This window comes from Rhea pennata, chromosome 3 (genome assembly GCF_028389875.1).
Source record: "Rhea pennata isolate bPtePen1 chromosome 3, bPtePen1.pri, whole genome shotgun sequence".
In the NCBI taxonomy this organism is placed as follows: Eukaryota; Metazoa; Chordata; class Aves; order Rheiformes; family Rheidae; genus Rhea; species Rhea pennata.
In genome coordinates this window covers 123,284,125-123,305,764 of record NC_084665.1, presented here as the reverse complement: position 1 = coordinate 123,305,764, position 21,640 = coordinate 123,284,125, and the positions used below count along the sequence as shown (strand labels likewise).

The 21,640-nt window shown below is 40.4% G+C and overlaps 1 protein-coding gene across 9 annotated transcripts in view; it reads right to left on the bottom strand.

Moving 5' to 3' along the window:
- The window catches only part of LOC134138987 (24-hydroxycholesterol 7-alpha-hydroxylase), a 26,307-nt gene extending 4,667 nt beyond the window's left edge, over positions 1-21,640 (bottom strand). For 2 of the 9 annotated variants that reach the window (XM_062573239.1, XM_062573240.1), the window contains exons 1-10: positions 21,410-21,640; positions 15,207-15,342; positions 13,686-13,860; positions 11,221-11,370; positions 10,199-10,292; positions 8,607-8,705; positions 6,075-6,165; positions 4,856-4,989; positions 4,132-4,227; positions 2,136-2,237 (exon numbers count right to left, since the gene is read on the bottom strand). In XM_062573239.1, the coding sequence (XP_062429223.1) occupies positions 2,136-2,237; positions 4,132-4,227; positions 4,856-4,989; positions 6,075-6,165; positions 8,607-8,705; positions 10,199-10,292; positions 11,221-11,370; positions 13,686-13,860; positions 15,207-15,342; positions 21,410-21,586 (1,254 nt within the window). In that variant the 5' untranslated portion in view covers positions 21,587-21,640. Of the gene's footprint in view, positions 1-718; positions 1,572-2,135; positions 2,238-4,131; positions 4,228-4,855; positions 4,990-6,074; positions 6,166-8,606; positions 8,706-10,198; positions 10,293-11,220; positions 11,371-13,685; positions 13,861-15,206; positions 15,343-21,409 lie in introns of those variants that run through there. The other 7 variants (XM_062573234.1, XM_062573238.1, XM_062573236.1 and 4 more) reach the window with 6 other exon arrangements.

Below are 21,640 nucleotides of genomic sequence, written 5' to 3'. Positions count from 1 at the left end.
TCTTCCTGTTTTACTTATCGACAGGGAAATACTCCCTGAAATGCTGTGTACAATGCATTACTATGTATTTGTGTCGTGATGCAATCTAGGAGTCCAGCTATGGACTGAGATCCTGCAGTAAATGGATTAAATCAAAATAAAGAAATTAAATGGAGTCTGAGGATAAAATCATAATCATTGTGCTGAAGGATTTATACTTGCAGCATATGATAGGAGACAACAGATAGATGCATACTAGTTAGCCCAATCATACAGGTGACAGTTACCCGGTTAGACAAAAGTCTTGTGACATGAGTTGCTTCATTGCCACCAAACTTTTCCCCTAGGTAACAAAGAAGATGGGGAGGAAATGACTTTGTGGCAGCTCTTCCCATGTCAGTTTGCTAGAATATTTATTTTCTAGCTTTCAGTTTGATTAAATTAGAATTTAATTTCATGTTGAGCTTTTGCAATTTGTGAAGAAAATGAAATAGTTAAAAATGTCATTTATAAAACGTTAGTATCAAATTAAATGAAAACTCATCTTTAACTTGAAAAATTCTTGTTTGGCTCAGTTACACCAAGAAAATCTGCAACTTGGGATCTAGATATATCCCTTCATTTAATTTCCTTTTTTTTCCAGAACCACCAGATTATTCTTTTAGCATTATTAGTGGCAAAACATGAAGGCATATGTTACCATGTGGCCTGCCAAAGGGTTTGAAAGGACTTTTTGTCTGTCAGCAAATGAAAGATTCTCCTTGATCTGTGTAGAAACATTTATTTTTTTCTTTTTAATCACAATCTTATTTTACAGCTATTATCTGAGTTCAGAGAACAGCCTGAACAAAGAAATAGGTCAGTATATATAAACAAATAACATTCAGTAATATTGTTTTGCAGCTTGTCCTGCACCTGTGGATGCCTCTTGTGAAATCTGCTATCACCCTTGCTGGGAACGAGAATCACAGAATCACAGAATAGTTGGTTGGAAGGGACCTCTGGAGATCCTCTAGTCCGCTCCCCCTGCTCAGACAGGGTCACCTAGAGCGTGTTGCACGGGATTGTGTCCAAGCAGGTTTTGAGTATCTCCAGAGAAGCACAAGGAGGGGCCCTTCTGTGCTGCTGCAACTGTCTCCACCTGTGGGAATGGTTCCAATCAACTGGCTGCGCTTGTATTTAGCAAATGAATATGGTAAAAGCCACAGAGGTACAGCAGTGAGTGAGCACTTTCCTCTGGCAAGCCTAAATGGTGAATGCAGTTTTACTCCTAGTGGCTGTGTCTTTAATATCATCACAAAATGCATCTGACATTCATGTCCAGCCTAATATATGGTAGAGAAGAGCACAGATCCACTGCGACATCCTCTGGTTTCCTCACTCCAGATGAGACTCCTTAGTTAAACTAACTTGTTTTAAGAATTCTTGGTTATTTGGTTCCTAAAGGAGATTGGGTTTGAAGGCAGAGAATTGAGCACAGAGATGTCTGAATACAGAAAAAAGGAGCAGATGGCTCCCTGGGACTTGTTCCAAGAAGAGGAACAGCAGAGAAAACAGCAAAAGGATTGCAGGGAGCATCAAGGTTGGCACTGCTGGAAGAGAGGAGAGAGGCAGGATCTGAGATTTAAGCCTTCATAAAATGGTGAGGGCCTTAATGCAAGGGGAAGAGGTTTACAAGCAGAGGAACCAGTTAGGACTTTTGATCATTGGCAGAGATGTTAATGGCATCATGGAGGATGAGAAGAGACTCTCAGACCAAAGAAATGTTCTTTAGACTAGTTTCTAAGTGTTTTATGGCAACTGAAATGCCTGTATGTATAAACTGGTGTGCTTGTAACTGGAGCAACTTGATGAAAAGGTGCCCCAGGAGCAGCAGAGCCAAGCTGACTTTTCTCCCTGGGGAGAAAAGTCCAGTGTATCTCTTGATACACTAGTCTCAGATTCTGCTTTTATATCATGGCTTAACCTGCTTTTTCCAGGAATGTAACCACTTTCAAATCAGTTTAGGCAAGATCCAGATTAATACTGAACAGTAGGGGACTGACAGAAAGCAAAACAATGAAAACACTTTATCTCTAAGTGTAAGAGGAGCCTGGCTCAAGAGGGCTGTTCTTTGCAGGGTTTGGGAATAAATAAACCCCAGCTGTTTCACTGACCTTCCTGGACATTGATGCTTCCCTCCTCCGAATGCCACAAAGCTGTCCAAGAAAGCATTCTTCTCTAAATTTGCCTCTTTCCAACGATCCTGTGGGAAGAAACTTTTTTTTTTTTTCCAAATCAGCCTTATATAAATAAAGCTTAACTTTATTTCTCCAGGCTAAAAATGACCTTGGACATCTAATCCTCAATACAAAGTTGCACTAATGCCTTTTTTTTTTTTTTTTTTTTTTGGTATTCAACCTGTTATGGTCAGAGTATGGACTCAAAAATCAGCACCCTCTCAGGGAAAGAAATGAGGTTCCCATTTTAAAGATACTTAGGTGCCTCAAAGTTCTGGAGAAGTTTTCAAAATCACCCACAAGAAGACGTTTGTTCTGTCACCCTCTCTACTTCTAAATCCTGTATTTTGAGTTATTGAAATGCCTGTAAAAATGTGACCTTTTCCTTTTAAATACAAGTACATTCAAAATGTATGTTTGGGCTTTGATCAATGTCTTCCCTCAATCCCAAAGTAGTACTAGAGCACACAACTCCTGTACATCCTTCTTACAAACCATTTCTAAGACATGGTGCACAGACAAATGCACAGTATTTCAGCTGTCACATGACAGAAAGGCAAAGGTTACATGGAAATGAATGAGTCCAGAAAAAGGAGGATTCAGCCTCCTTGAGAGTTGTGTGTTGACCATGAAGCTAAAGTGGTGAGAAGCAGAGATGGGCACAAAAAACCCACTGATCTCTTGCACAGTCCCATTCTCAACCGCAAGCCAGTATGTGAGAAAATGCACTATTCCCTACTAAAAATAGCTTGCCTGTACCCAGGAAGGCTCCTTATTCCATCCTGACTAAGAAAAAAGGAATAAAAAGTAGAGCAGGACAGTATGGGATAAAATTTGGGTGGACTAGTATTGACAAAAGTGAATCTCCTGAATGCTAGGTGACAAAAAATACCGGCCTCCAAAAACTCGGTGCAGCTGAACCAAGGCCTTCAAGTTTGAGAACTTTCTTGTTCACAGCTCCGACAGAACTCCTCTGATGCAACCCTCTTAAAGAAGATCTCATTTTATATTTGGAATTTTTTGGATCTGATTCAGCTTAGAGCATTTTGAATTGGAAACCTGTTAACCTCAAAATCCAATAAAAACGAGGAAAGAATCTCAAAGGTGACAAAACAAAGCAATACAATTTGGAATGGCAATATCCAAGGGGGACTGCTCTGTTCTGATGGAAGGATGAATTTCTAAACAACAAACTAACTTGTTTTTTTACAAATAAAGTTACCAGAGAAGTAAGTTGCTGTAAGAGTTTCTGCCTGGCATTTCAAACAGGCAAGAATTGTTATACGGGATTTCAAACTGGTAAGGAGTTTGCTAGAAGGGAAGTTTTGTTTTAATTACTCCTTCATATATTTCTAAAAAAAGACAAACTATTCTATAGCGGATGGTGCTAAAAAGAGCAGTTATAAGCCTGCCCACACAGCCACCTGGAGTGGAATAATAAGCAAGAAACCCTAGATGAGCTACTGAATTAGCAGAGCTAATACCTACCAGAAATCATCTGACTGGAAGAACCAATTAACCTGGGTAAATACATGGAGATGAGATATACAAACAAACACCAGGCAGAGAAGAGCACTTGGAGCTTGGTTCAACAGTGAAGTCAGTGGGGTCTTGCCACAATGGGCTTCGTATCAAGACCAAAGTGATATAAAGTTTTATCACTTTATAATATACATATACACACACAGATATACGCGCACACACACACAAATATAAATATACATAAAATCCAGAACATATAACTGAACTTTAACATCTTGCTTGTTCCTTTTTCCATCATTTTCTCTGCATAAGGTCATCCTCCTTCAGAGGATGGTAAATACCCAACTTCAAGCAAACTTGACTGTATGCTTTCGGTGTAAAATATTTGAGAAGGAGAAAAGACAACAAAATAGCAACAATGGTAACTCCCCCCCCCACACACACAACTCACAGGTTTGAACACTTCTGGGTCAGGAAAATATTTTGGATTCCTGTGCAACCAATATGGAGACAACATCAGCATGTCACCTGCAGGGATGGTGAAATTCTGAAAAGGAGAAACAACTGTAAAGAGAAGAAGAAAACTCCTGGTTCAGCTCACAGGATATTCCCTCCTTAGCTCTTCTGTTGCAACAGCAGAAGGTCCTGACAGAGGGTTAATGAAGTGGGTAAATAAATATGCCCATTGTGGGCATATTAAAGATTTGAAGCCTCTTCTTACTGTCTCCTTTTATTACATAAAGGAGGCCTAAACAGTAGTGATGATGGAAAGACTATTTTTGTTCTACTTTGGTTTTTCAAGTATAATAGAAGTATTATTTCTGTCTTTACTGCTTTCTAGCTTCTTGATGTCATTGTACCGTATGTACAATTATTTTTTGCGAGATCTTTGTTAAGCATTGGCTTTCAAAATGCAAATAAATTCATATGACAGTAGGCTTTCATGGGGTTTTGGTCATTTGTTGAATGGGCACGAATACTGATTCCTTAAGAGAGTGTTTTTCTCCTAGATATTTATTTATGGGGCTCCTGAATGCCGATACTCTACTGCTTGAGACTCGGTGAGTCTCTCTGCTCTCTAATAGATCCCTAGATCTACTGGGAGGGCCCTTTCCAGAAGAATCATATAATATCTTTTTGGAAAACAAACAAACAAATAAAAAAAACTACCTCACCTGAATTTTTATTGGATTTACTACTCTCTTGGTGATTGCTCCTGGTGACCTCAGCCGTATGGCTTCCAAAGTGCACCATTTAATAAAAGAGAGCTTCTTAAGGTCATCTCCAGAGACTTCTATTTTATCTCTACCTGTTGTAGCATGAGGAAGAAGGTTCTATGTTAGAATTAGATTTCATACTTGTTTTGATTCACTCTGATGTGTCTTGTTTTAGAGCTTCTGATAGAATTCCTCTAAACTTAGGACTTTGTCTTCATCCAAAAATTTTCTATTTCTAAGTAAATACATGGACCAAAATCTCTACAATTTAAGCCCAGCTTGAACAAGAAATGCCTCTGAAGATAACTTTAATAACTGCTAAATAGCTGTAAATATGGCATTGGCCAGACCAGATCAAACAAAGCTCATCTTGGAAGTTATGCACCCCTGGACTTTTTCAGTACTTGGGTAGGATACTACATGGAAATCTCAGGGACTGTAGGCACCAAGACAAGGAGTCACGGCAGAGCTCTCAAGGCTGTACAGACACTAGTAAATAAAACAGAACCAGGGGAAAGGCTTGAGCACTGGTTCATGATTATCTATACTGTTTAATTATTGGCATGTTTCCTGACGTGGTTTTGAGCCACATCAATTAAGTATCTTCTACTAAAGTAGAAGGTTAAGGCAACTGCATGTGAATGACTGCTCCCAGCAGGTGACTGTGTTTTAAGGGAAAGAGAGATTAATCATGTGGGAATGAATCATGCTGGACCAGTTGGCCTCAGATGAAAGAACAGAGAACAGGGCCTGGCCTGTTTTTCCACAGAATAGTTGGAACTCTGGTGAGTTACAACTCACCATGGTGAGTTTTCATAGTGAGTTAACAGGCCATGAAAAGCAGCTGAGTTGAAAGATCTCATCTGACTCAACAGATGTATGAAAAAAAGCATGAGAATGGCTAACACAAAACTACCTCTGAGTGATAAGTGTGGAATAAAGCAACAAATGCATCCTTTTTTTCTACCTTCTTTTGCTAATATCAAATGTGTTTTTGCATAAAAATAAGTCATAAGCATATGCTGAGTAAAGAAGTCTCAGCTTGACCTTGTGTTATCAGTAGTACCCTTAACAGCAACATTTAAAATTCCTAGCCATTGACCAAGTGTGCCATGTGCAGAGCCAACAGAGAAGAAAACATTTCTAGTTTCTGAAAGGACAAGATCTGGTTTATTACCTGCTTTGCCAAAAACAGAAGCCAGGTCTTCCATGATTTTCTTGTAAATGGAAGGACAGGACAGGACGAAAACAAGGGTCCAAAATGCAATCTAAACAGAGATGAAAGTACTTTAACTCAGGAATGCAGAACTGAATTACAGCTTTTATATATCTTGGTAGCCAATAACTGAGGCAGGTAAAAGTACTTGCACTGTTTTGTATGTGCTTGGTGTTGTCGAGATACACAGAGAACTGACTTCCTGGATACATCCACATGTAGGATAATACTGTAAAACAGATGACCTTTATTGATTTTCTCTAACTATAATATTATATAAAGGAATTTAAAAGGAAAGAGTCTGGATTATGCATCTCATTTTTATCCCACTTCCTCCTTTAATCAGGCCAAGACACAGGATGATAACATAATATGCAAATCTGATCCAAGTTTTAAATGAAGAAAAAAAAGGTAAAACTCATGGGCAAGCAAAACCCATCTATCACATATTAACAACTACCACTTGTACAAAATGTGTACTGCTCTCACTTACCCTTTTCCTATCGGAGGTGTAAATTTATTGAGAACGTTTGTCCTTCTGTCTACTCAAATGCCCCAGGAGAGAAGGCTATAGCAACAAAGATTGAATGTGGAACTGTTTTCCTGCAGAGGAGTTACCCCGTTGAATTCAACAGCAATGTCAGGCAAGTTACCACTCAATAACAAGAGCAGAGGGCTCACATCCTAGGAGATTAGATGTGGTCATCTGCTATGTTCTTACACATTCCTCTTCAGTGAACCTTACACAGCTTCTGCTTTGAGCTTTGAAACACAAAAGCCTCTCTCTAATTTCAAACAACTCAATGTTAAAATTAATTCCTAAATTAGAGTCATTGTATGTGATTAGATTTAGCTGCCTGAATGGAAAAAATTTAGTAGTAAATTCCTACTAATATTAGCAGAAATGAGGTTAAATAATTAGCAGAGCACTGCCACAGTGACTCACACTGAAGTAGGCAAGAAAAGTTTCAATTAACAGCAAAACAAAGGGTAGTATATCCCCTTTAGAAATAATTTGCTAACTGATTATGCAATGAAATAGAAAATCAAGATCTTTAGTAAAGGGGAAATCCTCTTAAGCAGGATGAAATCAGAAGGACTCCTAGCATTGCCAAGAGTATTTCTTGCCAGCTAGCAAGAGACCTAGTCTGCACGCAGATCTGCTCATGGGCCATCTGTGTAGCTAAGGGATGAGAACTCTTGCCGTTATTACACAGATGGATGTGTCCCACGTTGATGCAAATCTACTTTTGTAAAACAAATCTGGTAGCTTTTTTTTTTTTTTTTTTTTTTTTTTTTGGTACAGCAGTTGTTGAACTATGTGCCTTCACTCTACGGGGTGAGGAAAGATAACTGCATGGTTTCAGATAAAAGGGTTTAACTTGTGAAAATCCCCTTTGGAAGGTGAAAGGTCTTTTTTCATAATTCCAGTCAGCAGAACAGTGGCTTGTGACTATTCTGAGAAACAATGAAATATTTGTATGTTTATTTACAGCTGAATATTACAGAAGTAAGTAATGATAGTGTTACGGAAGGAATGTCAGTTATCCTGATAACAGACAGCAGGCTATGTCTCTCACTTACACCAGCACATAAATCTACAGACGCACCAATGAAATGGTGAAATTACTTTGGGGTGAATTGTAGCAATATCCCATTTACAAAAAATGAAGATACATTCATTGGTAGTACCTATAAAATAACTCATTACCATATTTTGTTTTAAATCACATTTGTAACAGACATAACTATGCTGCAATAAGCTTACTAGCCATAGTAAATAAAGGATTTTTTGCCATTATAGATTTTTCATTTGAGAAATTCTTATAAATGTCTTCGGTCAGCCTAACTCATGTTAGATATATTGGGCTTGTTAGCGTACACATCTCTCATCATTAATCCAGCAAAGCCATTTATAACGTTGTCAAAACTCAAGTGGCAGCAGAATCAAACTGCTGCCTTTCCTCCTCTGAAGCAGCATTGGCATTTGTACAGTAGATCCCTTAAAGCGAAAGAGCCAAATTCACTCATAGAATAAAGAGTTCTTTGTTCTCAGTAGATTCACACATATAAAGTTACCCTAGAATATGATTTTTATATTTTTACAACTGGGAATGTCAGAACATTTAAAATAGATTCTCTACTATAACACAAACACAGTGCTTCAAAACAACATCTAAATGCTTTTCACAACTTACTACTCTGATCTTAATACAAGAAATACATTATTTCAGATATTCGTATATGTGAAATACATGTTCCTGAAATGTTGTTATGACAGGGGTCAGTAAAATTCAGGAAAAGTACCAGAAGACTTCTTGTCATTGCTTCTCTGACATTGCAACTTGGGTCTATTTGTAGTGATAGATGTGGGTGTGATAATCCTGTCTTTGGAATATATAGAGTGTGTATGACCTCTGATTCAAAGCCTTTGCTTCCCAAATACGGGCTTTTGAACACGAAAAAAGTTGTTTCTATAGCTGACATACTTACAGGGACAGCATTTGCTTGGGAAGCCCAGAGCATTAAGAGACCATATTTGGGAGCCAGATGTCTTCCCTGTAAGTTATCCAGAAGATGTTGCAGTAGCGTCTGTTAGAAATAAAAAAAAAAAAAAAGAAAAACAAACAAAAAAACCCCAATGTGCATTTCTAAAAATATATTAAAATATAGATTAAGGTAGGGCTTGCTAAAATGCAAGGATGTAATAATAGTTTATCAAGGACAAATAGTTATGGGCTGTTTCCAGTCACAAAGTAGAGAGGTAACAAGGCTGTACAGAGAAAATGGGACTCACTTATAGGCGGAGGGCCAAGAGGAGTGCAGTGCACCACATAAATCCCTACCGAATAGTTGTGCTGCCCTCTGTTTTCTTTAGGGTCTTAGTGGACCTCATTCCACCCCACTCCTCACTGTAGCTTGTATGTGGAAAAAGAAAAAAATCCCACTTTCAAAAAATTCCTGCTCTATTCCTGTGCTTTGAAGAACTTGAAAGCTAGATTGAACAGATTGAATGAACGGAAATGAATAAAATGTTCTGTCTGTGCCTGCAAAAAAAGTGATTGTTATGAAAAGATGGTCTGACATATCGGTGAACTCTTTAGTTTCAGGTGTTTTGTTAGTGACTTCATTAGCTTGATACTCTTTGAAACTATAGCAACCATGTAATGTTCTCACATTAGCTTTTGTTTATAGTATTTACTTAAATAAAAGGTGACCATGCATTCAGGGCAAGGTTTCTTGTCTAATTCTCAGAGGAAATTAAAAAGCGATTGTTACTTTTCCAAAGCTCCCCACAACCGAGGACACTGAGTATGTGTCTCCTAGTTCCCGCACCTTCTTACCTCCCACGAGCCCCTCCTCAGCCTTCTGTTTCTTTCCATTATTCAGGCTGAATTTCCTCAGATATATTTTATGAAGGATATTGTGGTATGTAAAACTTTTAAATTCTAAATAAAATTTGGGTTGTTTAATAATCTGCTCTTTAATCATCTGGTAGATCAGAATTCCCAGACCAGTCTGCCGTCACTTTTGTCAGCTGTATTGACAGAATTGCTGCCATAGCTAAGGAGAACAACCAAGGGGACAACTTATCACAGCTTTGACACAATCAATATTTAGGGTACTTGGCTTCCAATCCAGCAATCTGCTATTTTCTCGTAGTCTGGCTGTTGGAGGATCACTCTACACCAGGGCTTAAAAATAGTACATACAAGATTTTGAAATTTAACAGCCCAGTCCCTTCGGAAAAACAGCTGAAGAGGCCTTTCTCTTGACTCTTTCAACTGCTCACTGTAACTACGATACCAGAGGTTGGCGATGAGTCAAGGCTCCAAACCCTTGGCTTAAAATTCCCTGAAGGAGGATGTTAATTCTCAGAACTAAAAGCAACAAACTAAATCGAGGAGTGGGGCTAAAAATGACTAGTCTCACCTAACATAGATGACAGCAGTACTGGACGATTAAGGTATAGCTATAGAAGCAGACACATTGGGCCTATTTCTTCCAGTACTGAAATAATTCCTGCCCTTCATTTCATTAGCCAGAATATACAGCAAAGTTGTCGATTTTACAGCCTTGTTTACCTTGGACGTGGTCTCTGAAGGGTTGGTCTTTTCAGCATCCAACACCACTTTCTCAAATAATTTTAGAAGCCATTTTTTTGATTTAGACCAGTTTCTGTAAAGAAAAGTAACAAAACAAAAGCACTTAACCAAGGCAGCATAAAGCAACATTTCCTCTTCCATGAGAAGGACTCCTTGTTTTCTTTGTGAAAGCCCCTGGGCAGCAGTCAGTTGATGAACACTCAGGTGTCAATCTCATTGACAGCAGTGTCGACTTACGTGAGGAACAGCAGTTGCTCAGGGTCTGAGATGTCCACTTTGACTAGGTCTCATCTCACAGGATCTGTGCGTTGAGACTCCTGGATTTTCATATCAGTTCCACCACAGGTTTTCTGTGTGACTTGGGACAGGTTGCTTAGGCCATTTTTTTCAGGAATGATCCCCCATTGAGAACACAGAGGCTTCATTTTTAGAGCATTCTCAATTCTCTCTGAAGGCAATTTTGAGGTGCTCAGAGAGAGCATGAGGTCCAAGGTGCTGTCATGGCCCTGAGAGCACTGACAGGCTCTGCAAAGTCTTTGGGGTTTGGCTGCCTCTGCAGCCAAGGTCAGCTCTGTGATGGTACAGCCGTGTAACCCATGATCAGATTGCTGGGAAAACAGCTTTGATGTGAGGAAGAGCCCAGAGGAGCCTCGCTGGGGCCTCTCTTGCTCTGGGGCCACATTTAGGCTCAGGCCTTTGTCCTTCGCCCAGCTCCTGTTTCTCCCTGACAGGTCCAAGTTGGGGGCTCAGTGTGGAACTATTTCTCCTGGAGAAAAACTTATTATCTTGCCCACACAAGCAAGATTGCTTCAGTACGTCAGTTAAAGCAGATGAGACTAGGTCAGCTCTTTTCTGAGGCACCTAGCTGAAAGCCTGCCTGACATGAGGGTACAGCATAGCTAAAGCCAGTGCATCACCCTCCCGGGAAAGGTTGCTCACAGCTGATATCACAGCAAGCAAAATGCCCCTAATGATACCACATGCATCGTCTGCTCCATTACCTCAGGAAGCACTCGGGCATCTGAGAGGCATATTCAAAGTCCTCATCGTACTTCTGAAAATGCTCTTCAAACTCCTTGATTTCACTCTGGCTCGTTGGGCAGACACCTTTTCCAAACAGAGTATTCACCACTGCTGGGTACATGACATGCCTGCAAGCACAAGATCATCATGACTGCCAGCCCCCGGGGAAGCTCCTGCAGCGGTTTTAGGCCAGGATGCAGAGCGCTGAATTGCCAGCACAAGCAGCTGTGGGATTCATGCTCCATTGCTGCATGGAAGCGCGAGCACAAGGCTCATACCTCACTCACAGCAGAGACTGGGAGACACGCAGACTTCAGGCTAGTCCTCTGCGTGTGCCTGAACTTCATCACCTAACATCGGTCCACACGAGCAGTGGCAGAGTGCGGAGGCATTTTCAGTCAGTTTTGTGCACTGAGGACCCCTTCTCCTCATTAACCATCTCTCTCTTATTTCACATTAGCCCATGTGGACTTCCGGGACGTCACACAATCCTTCCTATAACCAGACACCCACAGAAATCCTTCCCCTGGTTGCAGCTTTGCTGGAATGATTTTTTTTTTTTTTTTTTTTTGCCTCACTCCTATCGTATCTGTCCATCTGTTATGCTGCAAACTTTCAGCTCCTTTCCCAGGTCACCTCATGTGTACACTTCAGCTCCATGACAACTTTAAGGCTTCCAGCTGCTGCTAAATAGGTATTACAGACAATAACTGTTTCACTTTCTTGAAAGATCATACGGAAAATGGAGCCCCCTACTGGCTTTATGGATTCAACTTCAAGGCAGCTAAATAACAATTACTCAGGGTAATTCTAATTCCAATTCTCATTTTTTCCCCCTTTGTTTAGCAAAATGCTAAGAACAGATCAAACTCAACACAACACAGATTTAGTGTGGATGACTTTTATGGATCTTGTAGTTTATAAACTAGGCTATGACTGGCGTTTTAAATTTTAGACCAATAACATCTGATTCAGATTTGTAAGCTGAATTGCTAAGATTGCCAGAGGACATGACAGCCATGCCAATTGGAGAACTTCCTGTTTCCCACGGCTGCACCAGGTATGCGGTACGGAGCGATGCCCCATGTATTATTTGCCCAACCAGTGACCTTGTCTTGGACTGTGGCTCGTGCTGGTGCCAGTACAGCACAGAATGACAGGTCTGTCCCCGCCGTCAAAAAATTGACCTTAGGTGAAAGACCACAAGAAAACATGAGACAACAGTAGCATAATAGTCAGTAGTGTAACATGGTACCAATACTGTCCATTGTTTCACAAGGCATCAGAGGAGAGGAGAATTTGCAGAGGCTGATGAGGTACCTCCGCAAATACATAACAAAGAAGGAGCAAGGGGGAAAGCAGATGGGAGGCAGGTGTCTGCCCCCTTTGCTCTGCAATGACAAGGTGCAAAAGAAGAGGTGGGCTATGAAAGACTGTGAAAGTCAAAATAAAGAACATGCTTGCACAGGTTAATTGAGAGAGAGAAGGGAAAAGAAAAGAAAGGGGAGCGCAGGCAGAACAACAGACTCCAAAAATGTCCTTTGCTGGTGGGCTCTGAAAGGACACATGCAGCGGAAGGTTGCAGTTGTGGGAGCCCGAGAAAAGGATGTCAGTGCAGAAGCAGATGGGATGCTGATCGCACAGAACTGGGGGAACACCATAGGATGCAGCGGTGTGCACCCACTTTTGAAATCAGTGGGAGTGAGGGCTTAAAGCCCCTACCTTTTCCCCCAGTTAATCCACACTGCACTAACTGAGATGATGAGTGCCCAGTGAGCGTTTCAGTTGCAGTGAACAGCTGTATCTTAGGTGTATTAAGCAGAAGAAGTCAGCAAAAGACAACCTGGATGTAAGTCTTAGAGATAAGGCCAAGTCAAAGGCAATGATTAAATTATAGTCCTGATGTATAGGCAAGATGCAGGTGTTATCCATAGTGCTCAGAAAGGAGAAGGGATTAAAAGCTCTGTTGTTGCCATGTGAGACTGTCAGTTATGGGATTGTTTTTTTCACATGGAGGATGCAGTTCAGGCAGCAAGAAGTCAGCTGCAAAGGTCTTATTTAACACGGCCAAGACTAACCCATAGCATCCAGGGGATGCTATGGGAAATTTTTCATTCTTTTGAAGGTCGAACATTTGGTCTGTTCAGAATTTCTTTATAAGTATGTGAAGCTTTCACCCAAGCTTTGGGAAAGAGCATTTGCTGAAAGTTTTCTTTTTTCTTCAAAATATGCAACTCAGATGTTTCTCCTAGTTGAGAGAAAGACCTTTAGATGAAACCCTGTCCACTCTGTAAACCATCTGACACTGTGAAGCAGTCACTAGTATTTTGACACAGTTTTTCTAATATCTAAGGGCCTGAGCTCCTGAGGCATAGGTTTATGCTAATGTCTCTGCTCCCACATAGGACACCTGTGCATTAGATATGTTGCAAAATTCCCTTACCTTACCAGGTCATTGAGATCATCTGTTCCCTTGGTGCCCAGGTGTCCCATGTGCTCATGCAGTTCCTTACACAGAGTGTCTGTGAACAGGTGCAGGTTAGAAGGACCCATTTTCCCCTTCATCATGGTGTACAGGTTACCGTGATTCTGATAAAAGGCTTCTGCAGGAACAGAAACTTTAAATACAGAAAGAAACGGTAATATGTCTTGAGAAGTCGTCAAGGTAGATTTCCATAAAACGATACAGTGAAAATCTTTTACATGTAATTGTGACTCTGATTTAAATGCCTTACGCCTTGTGTTTCTAGAGTGAAATTCCCACCAATCTTCCCTCTGACCCTGTAAAGATTTTGGTGAGCCCCTTTGCTTCTAACAACAGTTTCTGTAACATCTGCCTGCCTCCCAAAGCCTCAGTGCAGGAATCAATGGTCTAGAGATTTTCCCTGTAACTTTCTTGTGCATGTACAGAAATGCTCATACATTTTACAGAAGAACTGAAATCAGAAAGAAAAATTAATGAAAACAAGAAAAAATAGTTTTGGTCTTGACGCTGACATATGTGGAGAGGCTGAGAGAGTCGGGACGTAGCTTGGAGAAGGCTCAGGTGAGATCTTGTCAATATATATAAATACTCAATGGGGGAAGGTAAAGAAGATGGAGCTAGACTTTTCTCAGTGGTGCCCAGTAACAGGAAAATAGGCAATGGGCACAAACTGAAATACAGGCAATTCCATTTCAACTTAAGTGGGTTTTTTTGTTTGTTTGTTTGTTTTACTGTGAAGCTAGTCGAAAGCTGGATGCCCAGAGAAGTTGTGGAGTCTCCATCCCTGGAGATATTTAAAACCAAATTGGACAATGTCCTCAGCAACCTGCTGTAGTTAATGTCACTGATTCTGTGATTCTGCAATTTAATCTCTCTGCAACCTGGTTGTTTCTCATTGCACAGCCCAACATCGTCATGCTGCTTCAAGGAATTCTTGTCAGCGCAACTGCATGTGGACATAAGGACCTATGCTAATGACGTGTCACTGGCGATGGGAGGTATTACACCACGCTCTAATATAACTGTTGTCCTAGAAGGTAACTAATTATTGCTTTGAGCAATAATTAGTTACCTTCTTAGTTACAATTAGTTACAATAATTGCAATCAAGTGACCGGATAACTTATTATTGTGATTACTGTCATTGCTCCAGACCTCACACACACAGGCAGAGCGTCTAGCTGCAAAAAAGGCCCTGATCTCTAATTGGGGTTGCTTGATGATAGAAGTAATAAAAGTCTCTGGTTCAAAAACCTTTGATCACTTGTGACTAAATCCAAATCGCTTTGCTGGCTTAAAGGTTTGGATCACAGAGGAGTACATGATGAATTGTTTTTCCCCTTAATTTGGTAGTATGGCCATAGATTAAGACAGGCACTTATGGTATGATCAAAAAGCCAAAGGGCTTTGGATGGAGCCTTTAATATTTCTGGGTAACTAGACTTTTATTTTCATTTAAAAAGACATAGATCCCATTTACCTGCATTCTGGACAGCTTGTTGTACTGCCTGCTCAAAATTTAAGTCTTTAGATGTAAAAAATACTTCAGCCCCTTCTTCGTCGGTCACAAAAGTAAATCGTTTTCCCAGAGCAAATATTGTGAATATGGGCCCATACTGGAACAGACAAGGATTTTACATTACTTTATTGCTAATGCATTTGATGGGGGCCCCAACAGGACTTCACTAATGCTGAGAGGTCAGGCAAAACGGCCTGCTCCTTTTTGCTATCTGTACACCCCGGTTCAGAAGTGCACAAAGATGAATGTGAAGCAGAGCAAAATTTGTAGAATTACTGCGGATCAGAAGGGAGCATTACAGGTGCCTGCCTGACCTCTTGCAAAATAGAAGATTCCTTCTCTGAGCCCAATAATTTATGTCTGAAACACATTACAGCTCAAATACAGCCAACCTGGATTTAAACAACTCAAGTGACAGATTATCTATCATATCCCTTGGCTGCCACAGTCAAGCACTTACTAGTAAAAGATGTAAAAACTTACAACCCCACCAATTTCAGTCTGCATTTTTGTAACTAAAACTCCCCAGTGCTGGGTCTTCTTATCCTTTTTTTTTCCCCCTCTGGTTCAAAGGATCTGCCAATAACAAAAACCTCTTTCTTGCATAGGTGTTTAAAGACCAATCCAAATAGTTAATAATCTTTGAGCAGGATTGATTGAGCTTGTCAAGCCTTTCATTCTAAGGAACATTTCTGGTACCATAAATCATGGTCTTGTTTTCCCTTGATCTTCCCTAACATCCTAGATCCCTCTCAAAACTTTCAGTAATAAGAATTCACTTCCAAATTCCTACATTATAAAAAAGTTCATTGACACTTGTAGATACTTTAAAATGACAAGCAAACGTGCAATACCTGCTGGATGGGAGAAAAAAAATCAGGATTAGAAAATGAAGGCTCTTTAGCACCTTTTTCTTAGTGAAGTTGATTTCTGATCACAAACAAAACCTCTGGAAACCGAAAGCCCAGCACTTACGTTTGTATGCATGCGGCAGTCTTCTGGTAAAATTATTGTACAAATGAAAAGGTTTGGCGCTTACATAAAGTCTCTAGACATACCAAGGAATCTGATTTTCTGTTCCAAATTATACTGCTAACTAGGGTCAAGAGAAGTTTTCTGTTACTGGAAAGCCTTGAATCCTCCTTGCTTACACTGTTGATCTCATCTACTTTAACCATTTCTTCTGTTGTTGGTGTCTCTACTCTAAAGTCTGCTTCATCAAAAGCTCTTTAAAGTCACAGAAAAGATTCCTCTTGACATAAATTAAATTTTGATTGTGTCTTTCAACTGTAATTTATTGAAGATAAAATGACTGTTTAAGCTCCCTGGGTGATAATAAATAAATATTGCTATAATAATAGTGAGCTTGCTCAGATTGTTGTTTCGTGGTCTGAACATCGGGTGGATAAAAGTCAGTGAGTTTGTGCTGTATTTGTTTTTGATTCAGATTTTTAAATTTAAAATTAACATTAAAATGGAATAAATTAAATTTAAAATAAAATAGCATTAGAACTAATAGCAATCTGCAATAAAATATAATTATCCAATAAAGGTCACATGCAGTTAAAGACAGGGATGCTTTATTTATTTTAGGCAATTACGTGTGAGCAAGATGCCTAAGATCCCATTCTAGTCAATGGAGACCAAGTCTATGCAGTCAGGGAAGCCTAAAATCTGATTCATCTGACCAGCTACTACCTGCCTCTATTTATGAAGGTCAGCTGAAATGCCCTTAGACTCCACTGATTTTACTGAGTTTGTGTCCATTGATCATATGCAAAGCTTAGACAGAGCTCACATGTAAACACCAACCTGAGACCAACCAAATTCTATGCCTTAATCTTGATTTGAATGCCATCCAATCTACTGAAATCTATTTAAAATAATTCAAATTAAACAAATACTGAATTGTATTAAATTAAACACATTTTTTTTAAAAAAAAAAAAAAAAAAAGCTCCATAAAGGACCGCCAGTACAAGTCAGCACAGTTAAACAGCAGGATGGTGATGGATATTCAAAGTAACACCATACCTTTCAGAAAACAGAAATTTGTATCCATACAAACAAATGCAAATAAATAGGTTCTCTGGTAAATCAAATGTAAAATTAAAATGCAGTAGATAAAAAATGGTTTGAGGATCAAACTGCTAATGACAACCCTCCATGCCCAATAATGTTTGGCTCTTCCAAACGTAACAGATGCGGGAAGTCTCTGAGCATGTTGCTGAGTCTGATAAATGCTCAAGGTGTAAAGAAAACAGGTGAGGATGCAACTGGCAACTTGTATCAGGTTAAGTCAAGTCTCACCCTGGAGCCTTTCCTTATAGGTGCTGGACATTTGTTCAAAACAAGCATTAAGCAGAATAGACTTTGGAACAACTCGAAAAAGTGCCATGTAAATCAATAATAATGATTGAGCAGCCAGCACTGATGCCGGCCCTGTCTGAAACAGTATCGTAGAAGAGCTGAAGATATATATAGAGAAAGTAAAATGAAAATCATGTTTGCAATTAGGACCTCAGAAGCTGCTTTCGTTCATGAAAACTGTTTTTTCCAAAGAATGGGAAACACTATACATAACAGCAGTGTCATGAAGGGAGGCAGATCTACGCTTGTGTGAAAGTAGCACTTCGGAGAAATAAAAACTGCTGAAGAAGGTTCTTCAAAATCCCAAAGGAGGGAAACGGAGGATGCAGAACCAACCATTTTGCCCATGGGTGCTGTCAGACTGTGAGCAATCACTGTAGGCTGAGATAGCTGCAGTTGTGTCAGGACACATTGGAAGCCAGGTGTGCTGAGCTAGTTTCCCCCTCTGGGCATTCACACACACATTTGGAGTTCAGTGCTAGGTCCTCTCTCTATCTCAGGGACTGAAACACTGCATCCTGGATGTGGTCTTCTGGTCAAGAAGGGCCAGGGTCACAGAGCAGTAGTGACATAGCTGATGGCACTGTCTCCAAAGGCACTCCACCAAAGCCTTGTCCTCTGCTCCAACCTGTTTTCCCTCCACATGACCACATGTAGCATATATGTCCCTCGCCTTGTAAGCCAGTGAGCCAGACAAACGTCCCCTCATATGACCACACATGGAGAACAAGGTAGAGAGACGTGCAGGTGAATCCTGGGATGCATCAGCATGTCCCACCACAGTCAGAAGACTGAGAATGATGCTGAAGGGAGACCTGCAAGTCTCTAGAACAGTGAGAACAATCTCAGGGATCAACCAAAGCTTTCTTGCTATCTTAATTAATAAATTGATGAGAAGCACTTGAAATTCCTTATTACTCTTGTCATGGTAAAGTGGGGAACCACACCTTCCGAATGTAGGGCTAAGCAGCTGTACGTGGATTTACGTTGCATGGTGGCTCCTGTAACACACCACTGCCCATTTCAGACAACCTGCAAAGCCACTTGAACTACCAAGGCAGCTTAAGAGGAAGAGGTCGTATCTTTTATTAGACCAGAGATTAAATATTTTATTAAAGCAAGGGATCTTTCTTTTATTAGATCCACAGATGACACATGGAGAAAAAGAGACAATTCTTGCAGCCCACCTATTCTTCCGTAGGAAGAAAACAAAAGTTGCAGACTTCAAGCAAAGTACGTTAACGGAAACAATGGAAATTTTAATGTGTTACTCAATAACTTGAGAGAAAAATCAGTGAGGGATATAAACAAAAGGGATGAGAGTGATAACCAATTAGGACAGAAAAAGAAATAATTGTCACTTTGGAAGATGGAAGGATTTAGCCGGGGGAGGAAGTTCCTGATTTTGAACGTCTCCTTTGAAGGTAATGACCTTATATAATTGAAGAGCGTTCTCACTGCCTAGAGTCCATTTCTGAACACACTTGTCTTGCTTGCTCATACTAAGGACACCAAACCCTGCCCTAGCAGTATTAAGGAGCTTGAAATGATTGAAAATATGTTTATAAACTTTTTAATGCCCGTTAATGACACCTTTGGCGGGCAGTACCCGGTTTATTTGGTTGCACTGTGTTACAATACTTACTCCTTTAAAAGGAACAAGAAGAAAAGGGCTTATCTTTTCCAGCTTCTGCACACCGTGCCAGTGTGGAAGGTGGGAAGGTAAAGTCCAGGCCTTCCTCAGAGTCTGTGAACACACTCAGTCAGAGGATTTTCAGGTGTGGAGGGAGAGCAAAGGGACAGCAAGAGAGGGGGCTTCACTAGGGACCAGGAGCCTGCTGGGAAGAGTGTGGGGCAGGCACACAGCTGCCTTTGGGCATGAAGGACTGAGAGGTCTCTCATTGCCAAAGGGAAACCACAGGAAGAATTTGCAATCAGAAAGATACTGAGTGGCAGGACTAAGAAAAAGGTCAAAGGAAAGGGAAGGTCCTACCTGCAAACACACACAACGAAGAGGGGATGAGAAAGCCTTCTCTTTCTGCTCTGCCTCGTTTCCAGTTTTCTCTCATTGAAAATGTTTCTTGTTCCAGTTTCTGTCCTGCAAAACCTGGCTTTTGGGCTTACAAAGCCCTTCAGGAGTTTCTGGTGTGCTCAGATGCAGTAGGAGCTGCCACAGCACCAAGAGCGGCCTAATGGGCCTCCAACAAATGAACACCAAAATCAGTGGACCAGGAGTCACTAAGTTTGTGTGCGTGTACTTCTGTATATTCTTTAGTATGTAAAAGCATTATTCACTCAGACTGTGAATGTTGTGATTTTCACCCTAAAACATGACTCTTCTGTCAGGTCTACTTTAAAAAAATACCATCTAAGAGATTCTGCTAAGAGCTTCCTGGAAAAAAACTAAACAAAATAAAACCTGAAGTAAGTTAAGTCATGGTGAAACTGTCCCCAGAAGGGATTCTCCTGGAAAAGACAGTCTGGCAGACTGCTTTAACCTGACTGCTATCAGGATATGTTTTCAATAGAAGAACAAGGTTCTGTAACAGTCTCCTAATAAAAAAGTCAAAAAAATATTATGACTAAGTGAGGCTTGATCAGTTTATTTAAAGGATTATATGGCATGGTTTCTGGAACAGTGAGAGAATGGACCTCAATGAGCAGGTCTCTTCTTATAGTCCTACATTTCTGCCCTCAAATGATGGAATAAATAATCCACTCCTTGTAATGTTATGAAAGGATTCACATCACTTACTGCCTCGCACTTCAGTACTCAAACATGAAAGAAAAATGTATTAATGTAATGTAAAAATTGACCTGTTATGTTCACAGAAGCCAATGAACTGAGGATGTTACTTAACAGCTTACTTTGCTGTGCCTCCAATGTGCTTTAATACAAGGTTCACAGGTCTTGATGCTCTTCTTACATCTCCTACATCAGCTGAATGTACTTGAACCTCTGCTTTCATTTAACACTGAGTTTATAACACCCATTGTTACAAAGAAGTACTTATAAATATGAAATCTAATAGTTCAAAAACAGAAAGAAAATTCAAAAATCCGGCATTTATTATTTTAAAACCTCAGAATTTTACAGAAGTTTCTTTTTTATATAGTTTTTGAAAGTGGTGGGATGTGTCATCTTTCAGTATTGAAGTGAACTTGAGGCTGATTACATTGAATCATCATTAAGTAATAACACCACCTAATAAAAATGTGAAAAGGTATTTTCTGTCAGTAAATATTAGCCGTATGCAAACTAGGCATCTAATACAAATGAATTATTTAGGCTCTCTCTATAGTCAGACATAAAGAAAAAAAGGCATGTCCAGGGAGTGAGTCTTCCCACTCATCTTTTGTACATTTTTTAGGATGCAACAAGTTGCCTGCCAGAAATGTCGGCTGCTCGGGGACATCAGCTGATATTGATGCCGGAACAGAAATTTCCCCTAACTTTAGGCAAGGCTTCTGGTCCCAATGTCTGCTACAAGGCTGTCCAAAATGTCTGAGCCTCAGACTAACACATAGGCAGACTGCAAAAGGAAAACAGCAGAGGTGCTGGGCCCAAACAGGATAATCACAGCAGAGAGATCACCCCAGAAGAGAGCTCCTGGGCTCAGCAACTTTGCTGATACAAAGCTGATTCTTGTAAGCTAAATGCTCCTGACATTGAAAAAGGAAAGGGCCTATCGATTTTGTGAAGGGCAAACTTCCTGCCGAGGTTTTTCCTCTCCTTTCTGCTTGCAGTCACCCTGAACACCCGCCCCCGCAGCAGGCACGCTGTCACAGCCATTACCTTGCTTCTGGCTTGCTCTATAAACTCCAGCGGAGCTTTCCCGAACTGGAACGCAGCTCCAAACCAAGGGATCCAGCTCCCGATGCAAGGAGGCGAGCTCGGGTTTCTCAGCTGAAGTAAAACAGACTTGACAAGAAGAAGTCCCAGGATCGCAGCCAACAGGAGAGCAAGAGCCATTTTGCCTCTTTGCTGCCTGCTGCAGCAGCTACTCTGGCTGCTGCAGCACCCAGC